Here is a 14,054-nt window from a genome sequence, read left to right on the forward strand (position 1 = left end):
TATTTGGCCAAAAATAGGGGGTCAACTTTTACATGAGATCGATTATTACTCAAATATATACATTAGCAATCTGTTATGCTGGGGCATTATCAAATGCCTCTGGAAGTCCGTATAAACAATACCTACAGATATTCCCTTGTCTACTGTCTAAGTCACCTCTTCAAAAAAATTCAATGAGGTTTGCCAGGCATGGCCTACTTGTCATGAATCCATGATGGCTCTCTCTGATTATTTGAAAAATTTCTGCATTCAGTTACCCTATCCTTGATTATAAACTCCCAACAATTTTCCCACTACAGATGTTGTTATGTTGTTCCTCTCACTCTTCTTAAAAAATAGCAGTGTGACATGCAATTTTCCCAAACTAAAAGTGTGACTCCTGTATCTAGAGAACTTTGAAAGATTAAAGTTATGGAGTCTACAATATGCTCTGCTATTTCCTTTAGCACTCTTGGAAGAAAGCCATCAGGTGCCAGGTCATTCTTTAATTCCATTCATTTCCTCGTTATCAATGTTTTACTTATGTTAATTTTACTTAGCACTTGTTCCTCATCCACTATTAATTTCCTTGGCACTTCCGCCTAGCTGTCCTCTTTTCTACTGTAAATACTGAGGCAAAGTAATTATTCAGTATGCCTGCCATTTCCCATAGTCATTGACAACATCCCCACTTTCAGTCTCTAGTGGGCCAACATTGCTTCTGACCACCCACTTTCCCTTCATGTAACTATAAGATTTCTTCTTATTGGTTTGATTTCCCAGGTAGGTTTCCTTTCATAATCCCTTTTAGTAGCTCTTGCAAGCGGCTCTGTGGCCCTTTGCTGATCTTTGCTTTCCCATTCAGTGGGATCTGTGTTTTCTTTTGCACTTTTGTAAGACCTTCCTTCTAATTTTATGCTGTCCCTTGTTTCTTTTAGTTATCCATGACTGTTTCTTTTCTGTAAAGTGCAGCTTTTCCCTCTCAGGTGTAAATTGTTTTTTATACCATATTAAATGTTTGTTTAAACATCTTTCACTGTTCCTCAGTTGTTGTACCCATTAGCAGATTTCCCAGTTTACTGGGGACACTCTTTGTCTCTTCTTGTTAACCCAACTTTCCCAAACTAAACTAGTCACATTTTCCTGCGTTTGACCCACAGCCCTCTAAATATTTTCAATTCATGTACCTGTCCAAATGTTTTTTAAATACTATAACTGTACATGCATCTGCCCTGCTTATTAAGAATGGTATCTCTCGCCCTAATTATTGAATCTCCTACCAGCACCATTTTTCTTCTTCCTCCCCTTCACTTGAATAGCCTCTTCTATAAGTGTAGTGGCCAGTTTGCACATCCTCCCTATAGTCCTTTTCCTCATCTACACAGGCAGCAAGTATCTCATACCTGTTGGACAAGGTCAAGAGATGAGGCTTCTCCAATACGAAATTCAGGTTTCCTCTACCTACCTCACTTGCAGTCATACCCATCTGTCCATGACCACTGGCCAAAGTTAAAGTATCTAACCTACAGGATATGATTGCTTCCTGACACTCAACATCCAGGTAACTCTTTTTATTTCAAAAATATATTTGATGCATAAAAATTAGCTTTAAATATTCTTGTCACAAACTCAGCTCTATTCTGTAAGGTGGCATATCAATTGAACAAACAAATATTTGAGTTTGACTCAAACTATATTTACATGCATTGAGGCACTAGAAAGGTCCAATAACTGAACAGTTCATTATTTACCTTCAGCTGGAAGACCTTAGATAGTGATCATTCCCCATTGCACTTAGCAGCAGCTGCCCCAAGCTTTCGTGTGTCCCTCAGCACGTCGTCCTGGACCTTGGAATGTGCCAGTCTGCAATACTGTCCCAACCCCTTTGTTTCCTCCTCCTTAGTTGAATCCATCTGACCAGGTGAGGTTGAATCAGTTTTTGTGCCTCTGCATTAGCTACCTTTTCCTCCTCTCCACCCTGTCACTCCTTCTGGATGTCCCTCATTTCAGTGTTCTTGCTGGGGTGACACCTTACTGAGCTTTGGGTGTCCAGAGTTCGCATTGCCACTCCTGGACATCTGAGCATATGTTGCATCCCCATTCTTGGGCAGGCCTTGTATAGGTGGCCTGTTTCCACACATAATTTGCAGCTCTTGGACTCCTTAGTCAGGTGGCCCTCCTGTTTGCAATTCTTCCAAACGGTCACTTTGTGGTCTGCTGCCATTTCGCAGGTTTGGCACACTCTAGGTGGGGGGAGGACATTCCCACTGGAATCCATCTTCAGAGTCACCTTGACCTGCTACTGCTGCTCCACCTTCCAAAGGGATCCACTGCATCAGTGCTGAGGCCTTCTTGCTGTTTGCACCTTCTCAGGAAGGTTAGGTCGCTTGCGGCCAAGGTATGCAGGTTGTACATATCGATTGGAATAACCTGGGTCCCCTGTGCAGGGAAAGCGAACAATAGGAGATTGTCACCTCCTTTATCTTCCATATTTTTATTCCAAAAATATAATTTATTCCTTTAAAAAATCTCTGAATATATACATTGTCACAAATGCAGTTCGGTTCTGTACATTTGCATATCAAGTAAACAAACAAACAAGACTCTATTAAAAAAAAAACCCTCTATTTTAGATAAAATACTATTATTTACATCTATTTGAGACGCTAAGAGGGTCTGATACCTGAATAGACCTCCATTTATCTTCAGTCGGAAGATCTCCGGAAGTGGTCTTTCCCCACTGCGTGTTGGCAGCAACTGCCCCAAGCCTTAGTGTCATTCAACACATAATCCTAGTCCTTGGAATGTGCCAGTCTGCAACATTTGGTCAAGGTCAACCTCTTGTTGTGGAAGACCAACAAATTTTGGGCAGACCAAAGAGCGTCTTTCACCAAGTTGATGGTCCTCCAGGTGCAGTCAACGTTTATAGAACATAGAACATAGAAGAATACAGCGCAGTACAGGCCCTTGGGCCCTCGATGTTGCGCCGATCCAAGCCCACCTAAACTACACTAACCCACTATCCTCCATATACCTATCCAATGCCCTCTTAAATGCCCATAAAGAGGGAGAGTCCACCACTGTTACTGGCAGGGCATTCCATGAACTAACGACTCGCTGAGTGAAGAACCTACCCCTAACATCAGTCCTATATCTACCCCCCCTTAATTTAAAGCTATGCCCCCTTGTAATACCCGACTCAATACGCGGGAAAAGGTTCATACTGTCGACCCTATCTAACCCCCTAATCATCTTGTACACCTCAATCAAGTCACCCCTAAACCTTCTTTTCTCTAGTGAAAACAGCCCCAAGTGCCTCAGTCTTTCCTCATACGATTTTCCTTCCATACCAGGCAACATCCTGGTAAACCTCCTCTGCACCCGTTCCAATGCCTCCACATCCTTCCTATAGTATGGCGACCAAAACTGCACACAATATTCCAGATGCGGCCGTACCAGAGTCTTATACAACTGCATCTCGGTGTGCATCCCAGGGAGCACAGAGTCCCACATCATGGAGCTGCTCAGGAAGAGCCTCAACAAAAACCACTACATCTTTCTCCAGACTTTGTTTGCAAAAGTACATTCCAGCAGGAGACGTGTGACAGTTTCAAATCCCATGTATCTGCTTCAAGGGCAGCGTGCAGTGGTGCAGGTGTTCACAAAGGATCTCCTACGTGGTGCCCTTCTCGCCACCACCCAAACAATGTCTTGTTGCTTGTTGGAAAGTTCTGGTGATGAGGACTTCTGCCAAATGATTTTGACAGTCTGATCAGGGAACCACGCTCCAGTTACACAACAAAGGAGCAGTCCAATACGGCAAGCTAGCACTGAAGGAGCCATCCTTTCCTGGTCCCTAATTGGATCAAACAGGTTGTCTAACTAATTAGCTTCAGCTGAGTACCTATAAGTTCCAGTTTTAAATCTGCAAAGAAACTACACCCAATCATAAGAGTAAATTTTATTTAAATGCTAAATTAAAGAACAGACTAGACTTAGAATGAAAGTTAAATCATTTCTTAAAAATTACCTCTTGAGACTTCCCATTTCAAGAATCTGATTTGGAGGGATGGGTACCTCATAGTGTTGTGGGGTTTGACAAGACTTCAGAAAGGCAATGAATTTGCAAACAAGAATGAAAATATTTCTGTCAAGATGTTGTTTAGCTTTAACGAACACTATGAACTTAACTGTGCAAATGAAGAATGAAAATGTTGTTAGGCTAACTGGCTTGTGGATTTCATAAAACTAACCATGCAAAGTAGTTGAGGCAAAAACATTCAAAGTTTTTCAAGAATGATTTTAAGGTAGTTCTTAGGGACAAATGAATTAAAGGGTATGTGGAGAAAGTGGAACAGAGCACTGAGCTGGATGATCAGCCAAGATCTTATTGGCAGAGCAGATTCAAAGGACTAAATAGTTGACTCATACAGCATATAAACAGGCCCTTCATTCCACCAATATATCCTGACCAACACACACAAACTATACTAATCCCGTTTAACTGCACTTGATCCATAGCCTATGCCCTTGTCCAGATGTTTTTTTAAATTTTGCAAGTGTACTTGCCTCCGCCACCCTTTCAGGCAGTGTCTTTCCTATCTCTACTAACCTCTGGATGAAATATTTTTTTCCTCAGGTCACTGGACTGGTAATGCAGATATCCAGGTTTTTTGGCATTTTCTTAATAAATCTGGATTATATAATGGTGATCGTGACAGTTAGCATTATAAAAACCCATCTGAGCATGGGAGAATTGAGTCATGTTTTCTATCCTCTTGTCAAGAGCATCTTGGTTCACTTGGATTTTTGATAGGATCTACCTTATTAATCGGTAAGAAATAGAATGAATAGAACTGTTTTCATTCAGTTGAACTCCACCAGTATCAAAGATATCATTTTGTGGCTGTACCAGGTGACGTAATGAATAGAGATGTGCAGAGGGAGTGCAATACAGGAAGTGGCACTAGGTAGAATTGTGTAGAAATAATCATTTACATTTTTATAGTAGTTGGAACAATTAGATCATTTTGGAATCTTTTTCATTTCTCAATGCAGCTTTCAGGCTTATTTTAGTTAATGACCCCTTACTCCTCATACCCTCTCCCACTTGTGGCCCAACCAGAAGTATCTGATGGTGATCCTGATTCTGTGTTCCTGTGTTGTTTATCACAGTATGCCAGAACTAAGCCGCACTGGAGTCCGGGACAGGAAAGCTGGGCAGCAAACATCAAGGTAATGCAAAGAAAGTCGCCGCCTTGCCAGCTTGAAGAAGAAATTGCTTTACTCAGTCTGTACTGAATTATAGCATCATAGGAACTGAAGGAGGCCATCCATCCTTTTGTTTCAGAATTCAGTGAAATCATGGCTGATCTTTATCTTAAGTCCACAGAGCTGCTACAGTTCTGGAGTTGTTAATCTCTTTCTGAGCAATTGCAGTTTGGAGATTTTCAATTCAGCCTCAGCATGGGAGAAAGTTCCAGGATCCAACTGCTTTTTGAATGAGGAAGTGCTTTGTGAGATCACTTCTGAGTGGGACTGGGGAGGGATGATTGTGGGAACGGAGCGGGGGAGGGGAAGGAGTGGGGTTGTGTGTGAAAACAGGGAGAGAAAAGGCTGGGGGGGGGGGCGCAGGGAGAGGAAGGGGGGGTTATGTTTGGTGCTGTGGACCAACCGCTGACAGCATTGTTGAAGAATTTGCTGTCCTTCTGAAAATGTCTGGGAAGTTAAGAATTACTTGCAGTAAATTAAGAATTACTTGCAGCAAAACTTCATGATTGTGCAGAGAAAGAAGGTCCTACCATGCCTTACAACAACATGCATTGTCTTGATGTCTCCTGAAAATCACCTGAAATGCCATCTGTGTAAAGGGTGGTATCAATCAGTGGCAGAAGGTAATTGTGTCATATTCCGAAGCTTAGCTGAAAGAAAACTATTTTATCGAAGAAGGTGACCAAAGGGACCAAAGAAGTTTAGTGCATCTTGATAAATAATTGGTGGGAGAGATGGGGTATCCTTTTGGAAGATGGGAATGTTTTGTGGATCTAGAAAATCTAAGAGCTATGGGTGGACTGAGTGGGGTGTTTAGTAATGCTTGTTCTATGTTCATAGATCCCACCAACAAGGAAGTCCAGTCCACACTGGAATGCCACTGTCTAGTCGGAGGAGTAGACAGCTTCCACAGGTCCCAGTTAAAAGCTACGGTCTCGAACAAGGTAGTAACACTGTCTGTGCCATTGCTGTATATTTGTAGTCTAGTAATGGAGGTCATCTTTAGCATCATCAGATGGAACATTTGGATTCTGTTTCTTTTTTTCAAAACTACAGGAGTTATCACCTATTTACTCAGTCCCTCATCACAGCGTAACTCTCTTTATCCCAGCACCAATCATAGCATAACTCTCTCATCCCAGCATCAATCCAGGGAAACATCTCTGTGTTGCCTTTATTACCTTTCCTATGCACCTAATCTTCTGTATGCTGTTACCAAAGTGTGATGCAATTGTATTAAGGTTTATTTGTTCTTGTACTTCAGTCTTCTTGCACATGCTATTTGCTGCCATTGTCCGATAAACTTCCTGAGTTCATCAAATGAACAGACACCGGTCACGCTGAACATCAATAAGTTTCACACCTTGTAAAAAAATTCTTCTATTCTATTTGCTACAAAAAAATTGATTGGCCTCACACGTCTCCAGACTATACTCCATCTGCCACCTTGATGCCCATTCACTTGTCAATATTTCTTTGTATTCTTTATATGACCTTCAAAGCTTACATTTCTATCTAACTTTTGGATCATTGAAAAATTACTCTTTTGTATTTTGTCTAAGCTACTCCATCAACTGCTTTCTATTTATCAATAATAGTAATTACAGCATCATGAAAAATCTACCTGTCTTAAATTGTAGCATTAAATTTGCTAGCTTACAATTCACTAGGACCATTTAGAAACAAAGGAATTTTGGAAAGTCATAACCAGTGTACCTTGTATATCTGAAGGTGAAGCAGGTGGCGATTGCTGCCAGTTTTAATCTAGGATAGAGGCTATCAAGGGCCAAGGCATTTGATAGTTCCTTCAGTTGCTATAGTATTTTTCACTGACAATTCTCTCAGCTTATCTGAAGCAGACCATAACCAAATGCAGCAAGACCTGGACAACATTCACACTTGGGATAAAAAGTACCAAATAACATTTGTGCCACATAAATGCCTAGCAATGCCCATCTGGAGAAGCCATACCCATCTGGAGAAGCCATATATATATATATATATATATATATAAAATACCGTGGTTGCAAGAGCAAATCAGGAGCCAGGAATTCTGTAGCAAGTAACTCTCATCCAGATTTCTCAAAGATTGTTCACCATCTATAAGAAACAAGTCAGGAGTGTAATGGAATGCTCCACACTTGCCAAGATGAGTGCAAGTCTAACAACATTCAAGAAGCTTGACACCATCCAGGTCAAAGCAGTCCACTGCAGAAACTCATGAATTCTCTTTAAACAACAACTTCTAAACCTGCTAGAAGGACAAGGTTGATAAGGTATTGAAAAATTTGTTTTGTTACCGGGGTTATAAATGAAAGAATTAATTTTAAAAGCAGCAATCCTATTGGAAGTTTATAATTTGCCATTAAAGAATAAATAAACAATCCTAGTCCCACACATCAAGAAAAAATTCTTTAGAAGGGAAATGGTACAGATTTAGCAGAACGTGGGGGTAAAAGAGGAAGCAGAAGGATAGGCATAAAAATTTGCATTGTTCTCTTCAGAACAGAATAGATTAAGAGGTTTTCAAGATGATGATTGAGCAGAATAGATCAGTTTTGATTTAGTACAGAAACATTTTTTAATTTATTCATTTTGTGGGATGTGGGCATTGCTAGTTGGCGAGCATTTATTGCCCATCCCTACTTGCCCTTGAGATGCTGCCTTCTTCAATTGCTTCAGTCCACCTGCTGTCAGTTTATTCACAATGCCATTATAGAGTCACAGAGTCCTACACCACGGAGACAGGCCCTTCAGCCCATGCCAACTAAAATGTCCATCCACATTAACCCTATTTCCCTGCACTTGGCCTATGTCCATCTAAACCTTTCCTATCCATGTATTTTTCCAAATGCCTTTTAAGTGTTGTTAATGTACATGCCTCAACCACTTCTGCTGGCAGCTCATTCCATTCCTGATGAAGGGCTTACGCCTGAAACGGTGACTCCTGCTTCTCGGATGCTGCCTGACCTGCTGTGCTGAGTGCATTTACCCTATCGATGTCTCTCCTGATCATACACACTTTTATAAGATGCCCCCTCAGTCTCCTACACTTTAAAGAAAATGTTCCTAACTTGTCCAACCTCTCGCTTTAACTCAGACCCACGAGTCCTGGCAACATCCTTGTAAATTTCTTCTGCACTCTTTCCTTCCTATAGCAAGGTGACCAAAACTGAGCACAAAACTCCAAGTGTGGCCTCACCAGCATCCTGCAAAACTGCAACATAATATTCCAACTTTTGAATTTCATGCCCTGACTGATGAAGGCCAGAATGCCAAAAGTCTTCTTCACTGCCCTGTCTACCTGTGACTCCATTTTCAGAGACTCATGCACCTGAACTCAAAGATCTATCTGCTCCACTATACTCCTTAAAGGCCCTACCATTCACCATGGAACTCCTACCTTGATTTGAACAGATCTCACACTTACCCATATTAAACTCCATTTGCCATTTCTCGGCACAGTTTCCTAGCTGACCAAGGTCTTCCTGCAATTTTTGATAACTTTCTTCACTGTCCACGACACTGCCTATTTTAGTGTCGTCTGCAAATTATGCTTGCACATTCTCGTCCAAATCATTGATATAGATAATCAACAGCAGCAATCCCTGAGGTACACCACTAGTCACAGGCCTCCAGTCCGACAGTATCCTTCCAGTACTACCCTCTGCTTCTTACCATCAAACCAATTGTGTATCCAATTTGCCAGCTCCCCCTGGATTCCATGTGATCTAACCTTCCAGAGCAGCCTACCATGTGGAACCTTATTAAAGATCTTACTTGAATCCATATAGACTATGCCCTGCCCTCATCAACCTTCCTGATCACTTCATTAAAGAACTCTAACAAATTTGTGAGGCATGATATCCCACACACAAAGCCATGCTAAATACCCCGAATGAAACCCTGTCTTTCCAAATGCCTCAGTATCTTCTCAAGTAACTTACCGACCACAGATGTTAAGTTTACTTATGGTTCCCAGGTTTTTGTTTACAGCCCTTCTTGAATAAGGGCACAACATTTGCCACCCTTAGTCTTGCAAGACTTCACCCATGGCTAACAATGATGCCAATATATCAGCCAGGGTCCCCACAATTTCTTCTCTAGCCTCTTGCACTATTCTTGGACATATCTGGTCAGGACCAGGAGATTTATCCATCTTACATACATTCTAAAATGTCCAACACCTTTTGTTTACTGTACATGAACTGTCCCAAGATATCGCCACTAATTTCCCCAAGTTCCCAAGTCTTCACGTCTTTCTCCACGGTAAACACAGAAGAGAAATATTCATTGAGGACCTCTCTCTTCTCCTGCGGTTCCACACATACATGTACGCATTGGTCCTTCAGGAATTCTATCCTCTCTCAAGTTATTCTTTTTCCTTACTAAAGAACCTCTTTGGATTCACTCTAATCTTCTCATTCCACGGCTATATTATGCCCCTTTTTCGCCCTCCTGATTTCATCCTTCAATAAACTTCATTGATTCCCTTGATCCCAACTGCCTGTACCTGAGCCATCACTCTTTTTTTTTCTGGTCAAAGCCACAATATTTCATAACATCCTGGGTTCCCTATTCCTGCCAACCATGCCCTTCATCCTCACAGGAACATATAGATCTTGATCTCTAGCCATCTTACTTTTAAAGGCCTCTCACTTGCCAGAGATCCCTTTATCTGCAAACGAACTATTCCAATCAACCCCTGCAAACTTCTAATTCCATCAAAATTTGCATAGCCACAATTGAGAACTTAAACCTGAGGACCAGTATTGTCACTCTCCATAACTATTTTAAAATTAATAGAACTGTGGTCACTGGTCTCAAAGTGTTCCCCCACTGTCACCTCCGTTACCTATCATGCCCTCTTTACCAAGAGTAGGCCAGGTTTTGCCCCTTTATATACTGCTTGTCGAAATATTCCTGAGTACACTTAACAAATCCTACCTCATCTCAGCCTTTAACACTCTGGCAATCCCAGTTTATGTTAGGAAAATTAAAATCCCCTATTGTGGCAACCGGAATTCTCCTGCAAGTCATTCCAATCTCCCAATATTTGTTCCTCTAATTTCTGTTGATTAATTAGGGCCCTAAGGACAACCCCAGCATCGTCACCATCCCCTACAGGGACACTAGGGAGGGAATTCCAGGATTTTGATCCAGCAACAAGTGAAGGAATTGCAACATATTTCCAAGTCAGGATGGTGAGTGGTTTGGAAGGGAGCTTGAAGGTGGTGCTGTTTTAATATATGGCTACTCGTGTTCTTCCAAATGACTTTGGAAGGTGCTGTCTGAGAATCTTTGGCGAATTTCTGCAGTGCATCTTGTAGATAGCACACACTGCTGCTACTGAACGTCAGTGACGGAGGGCGTAGATGCTTGTGGGTATAGTGCCAATGAAATGTTGCTGTGTCCTGGATGGTGTTAAATTTCTTGAGTGTTGTTAGGGCTGCACTCATCCAAGCAAGTGAGGAGTATTTATTACACTCCTGACTTGTGCTTTATAGATGGTGGGCAGGCTTTGCGGAGTCAGGATTTGACTTACCCACTATATTATTCCTAGCCTCTGACTTGTTCTTGTAGCCACTGTGTTTATGTGGTGAGTCCAGTTGAGCTTCTGATCAATGATAACCGCAGGATGTTGGTAGTGAAGTTTCAGTGATGGTAATACTGTCAAGGGGCGGTAGCTAGGTTGTCTCTCATTAGTGATAGTCATGGCCTGGCATTTGTATGACACAAATATTACTTGCCACTTGTCAGCCCAACACTGGATATTGTCTGTAATTTGTTGTATTTGGACATGGACTGCTTCAATGTCTGAAGACCTGTGAATTGTGCTGAATATTATACAATCATCGATGAACATCCCCAATGACTGAAGGAAGGTCATTGATTAAGCAGCTGAAGATGATTGGGCCAAAGACATTATCCTGAGGAACTTTTTCAGAGATGTGCTGGAGCTGAGATGACTGACCTATACCAATCACAACCATCTTCCTGTGTGTCAGATATGACTCCAACCACCAGAGAGTTTTCACCTGATACCCATTGATTCCAGTTTTGCTAAAGCTCCATGAACTCAGTCAAATGCATCCTTGATGTCAAGGACTGTCACTCTCACCTCACCTCTGAAATTCAGCTCTTTTGTCAATGTTTAAACCAAAGCTGTATTTAAGCCAAAAGCTGAATACCTCTGGTGGAATGAAAGCTGGACGTCACTGAGCAGGTTGTTGCAGAGCAAGTGCTGCTTGATAACCCTGTTGATGATACCTTCCATCAATTTACTGATGATCGATAGTAGACTGATGCGGCGATGGGTGGATGGATTTGTCATTTTTTTAATATCTACGACGTACTTGGGCATTTTTTGATTATTGTGGGTAGATGCCAGTGTTGTAACTGTCTTTAGATAGAGGAGCAGCAAGTTCTGGAGATATATTTCTGAAATGTTGTCAGGGCCCATAGTCTTTGTAGTATCCAGTCCCCCCCCAACCATTTCTTGGCATCACATTGAATTGGCTGAAGACTGCTTTCCGTAATGCTGGGGACCACTGGAGGAGACTGAGGTGGATTAGCCACTCTGCACTTATGCTGAGGATTTCTGCAAAAGCTGGGCTCTTCCATCATTGAAGATAGGGATATTTGTGGAGCCTCGTCCTCCAGTGAGTTGTTAATTGTCTACCATTATTCATGACTGGATATTGCAAGACTGCAGGGCTTAGATCTGATCCATTGTTTACTTCTGTCTATCAGTTCCTGCTTTCTGCTGTTTAGCATGCAACTAATCCAGTTTTCTGGCTTCATCAGATTGACTTTTTCTCTTCAGGTATGCCTGGTGCTGCTCCTGGCATGCCCTCTTGCACTCTCCATTGAATGAGGGATGATCCCCTGGCATGATGGTGATGGTTGGGCCAAGGATATGCTGGACCATAAGGTTACACATTGCTCTGGAGTACAGTTGTGCTCCTGTTAATGGCCCTCGGTGATTCGTGGATGCCCGGTCTTGAATTGCTAGATCTGTTTGAAGTCTGTCCCATTTAGCACAGTGATTGTGCCACACAACATAATGGAGGTTATTCTCAATGTGAGGAAATCTTGGAAATAGATTCAACAGGATTAGTATATCACCAATGGGGCAGGTGGGGAGAATGTTTTTCTGACTCTGAGAATTGTCAGGATCTAGGAATATTTGACTTAGTGGTGGAAACTGATTCCAGAAATAAATTTAAGGAAGTCGGAGAGGTCATTGAGGATAAGCAACATACAGATTTCAAGTGGAGATGTGCAACTCAGCATGTCTGCTGTTTCAAAGTACAAATGGCTAAGTTATGTCCTCCGTATTTCAAGTTTTAATAATCCAACAGTAAAATAACTGAGGAAATTATGATTTTTAGGTAGACAAAATTTTGTTCAACATAAAATTTCCTTTTGATCACCATGCATGTCTGTATTGCTTACAGGATGCCAAATAATAGAAGAGCGAACAAAGCAGGTGAAGGGGAAAATGCATCCCAGCAAACAGTCTGTAGAATCAGTAACCAGTTTCGAACAGGAACGTGAACAATGTACAAAGGTAAGAATGAGATATCCCATAGGTAATGTAACAATCTCCATCCTCTCTCCTTCAGCCATTGATTGCCCTTAACTGTTTCTATAATATTCACCTCAATGCCCCTGAAGAAGACACATCCTGACACATTCTGAATAAAAATGTTTCTCCTGATTCATCATTGGATATTTTTGTGCCAGATTTCCACTGATGGTCTTAGTTTTTGTGATTTCCATCAGTGAAAACACTTTATTTAACAATATCTTGATCAGTTCGTCACCACCTTCACAAAGGACATTAAAAATGATTCTCATAGCTCAGCTACATGTCTAATAAGACACTACATAGTTTTCGGTTTTGAGAGAGACAAGCCTCAGCTTATTCTACCTTGAGAGTTTATATCATCTTTCATTTTTAGTATTTACCCTGTCGATTTTTTCTGCATTTTCTTCCAGTCACGCGGTGTCTTTTTTGTTTTATGGAGACCAACTGTTAACACATTTCCAAATAAGGTATGATCAAGTCTGTACAAGTTCCATACAACTTCTCTGCTTTTTCACTATCCGTTATACAGCACAGAAACAGACCTCTCGTCCATGCCAACCAGCTGTCCTAAGCAGAACTAGCCCCAATTCCCTGTGTTTGGCCCATATCTCTCTCAACCTTTCTAATCTGTGAACCTGCCCAAATATCTTTTAAATGTTGTACTTGCTACTACCACTATCTCTGCACCATCCTCTGTGTGAGAACATTGCCCCTCACGTCCCTTTTAAATAGTTTCCCCCTTACCTTAAAAATGTGCAGGTCAGGTGAATCGGCCATGCTAAATTGCCCATAGTATTAGATGCATTAGTCATAGGCTAGGGAAATGGGTCTGGGTGGATTACTCTTTGGAAGGTTGGGATAGACTTATTGGGCAGAAGGGCCTGTTTCCATACTGGAGGGAGTCTGATCCAAAAAGAAAGCAATGCACCCAGTGCAAATCCTTTTGACACACTACAGGCCTTCATTCCAAAAATAAAAACCCTCCTCCATCACCCTCTGTCTCCTACCTTCCAATCAATTTTGTATCCAAATGGCTCACTCTCCCTGGATTCTACATGAAGAGAAAGTGAGGACTGGAGATGCTGGAGATCAGAGTCGAGAGTGTGGTGATGGAAAGCACAGCAGGTCAGGTGGCATCCGAGGAGTAGGAGAATCAGTGTTTCGGGCATCAGCCATTCATCAGGAATCAGATTCCTGATGAAGGGCTTAT

At 41.7% G+C, this 14,054-nt stretch overlaps 1 protein-coding gene across 25 annotated transcripts in view; it reads left to right on the forward strand.

Annotated features, from left to right (window-relative positions):
* Positions 1-14,054, forward strand: part of rims1a (regulating synaptic membrane exocytosis 1a) — an 857,383-nt gene that overhangs the window by 670,247 nt on the left and 173,082 nt on the right. For 23 of the 25 annotated variants that reach the window (XR_015753101.1, XR_015753102.1, XM_087979575.1 and 20 more), the window contains 3 exons: positions 5,155-5,214; positions 6,091-6,194; positions 12,711-12,823. Coding sequence is in view for 22 of the 25 variants with exons in the window: in XM_087979575.1 (XP_087835701.1) it covers positions 5,155-5,214; positions 6,091-6,194; positions 12,711-12,823 (277 nt within the window). In the remaining 3 variants the exon portion in view is untranslated. Of the gene's footprint in view, positions 1-5,154; positions 5,215-6,090; positions 6,195-12,710; positions 12,824-14,054 lie in introns of those variants that run through there. The other 2 variants (XM_087979715.1, XM_043682046.2) reach the window with 2 other exon arrangements.

The sequence above is a fragment of the Chiloscyllium plagiosum genome, unplaced genomic scaffold, assembly GCF_037043375.1.
Source record: "Chiloscyllium plagiosum isolate Xiang-an unplaced genomic scaffold, Cpla_swu_hap1 HiC_scaffold_3, whole genome shotgun sequence".
Lineage (NCBI taxonomy): Eukaryota > Metazoa > Chordata > Chondrichthyes > Orectolobiformes > Hemiscylliidae > Chiloscyllium > Chiloscyllium plagiosum.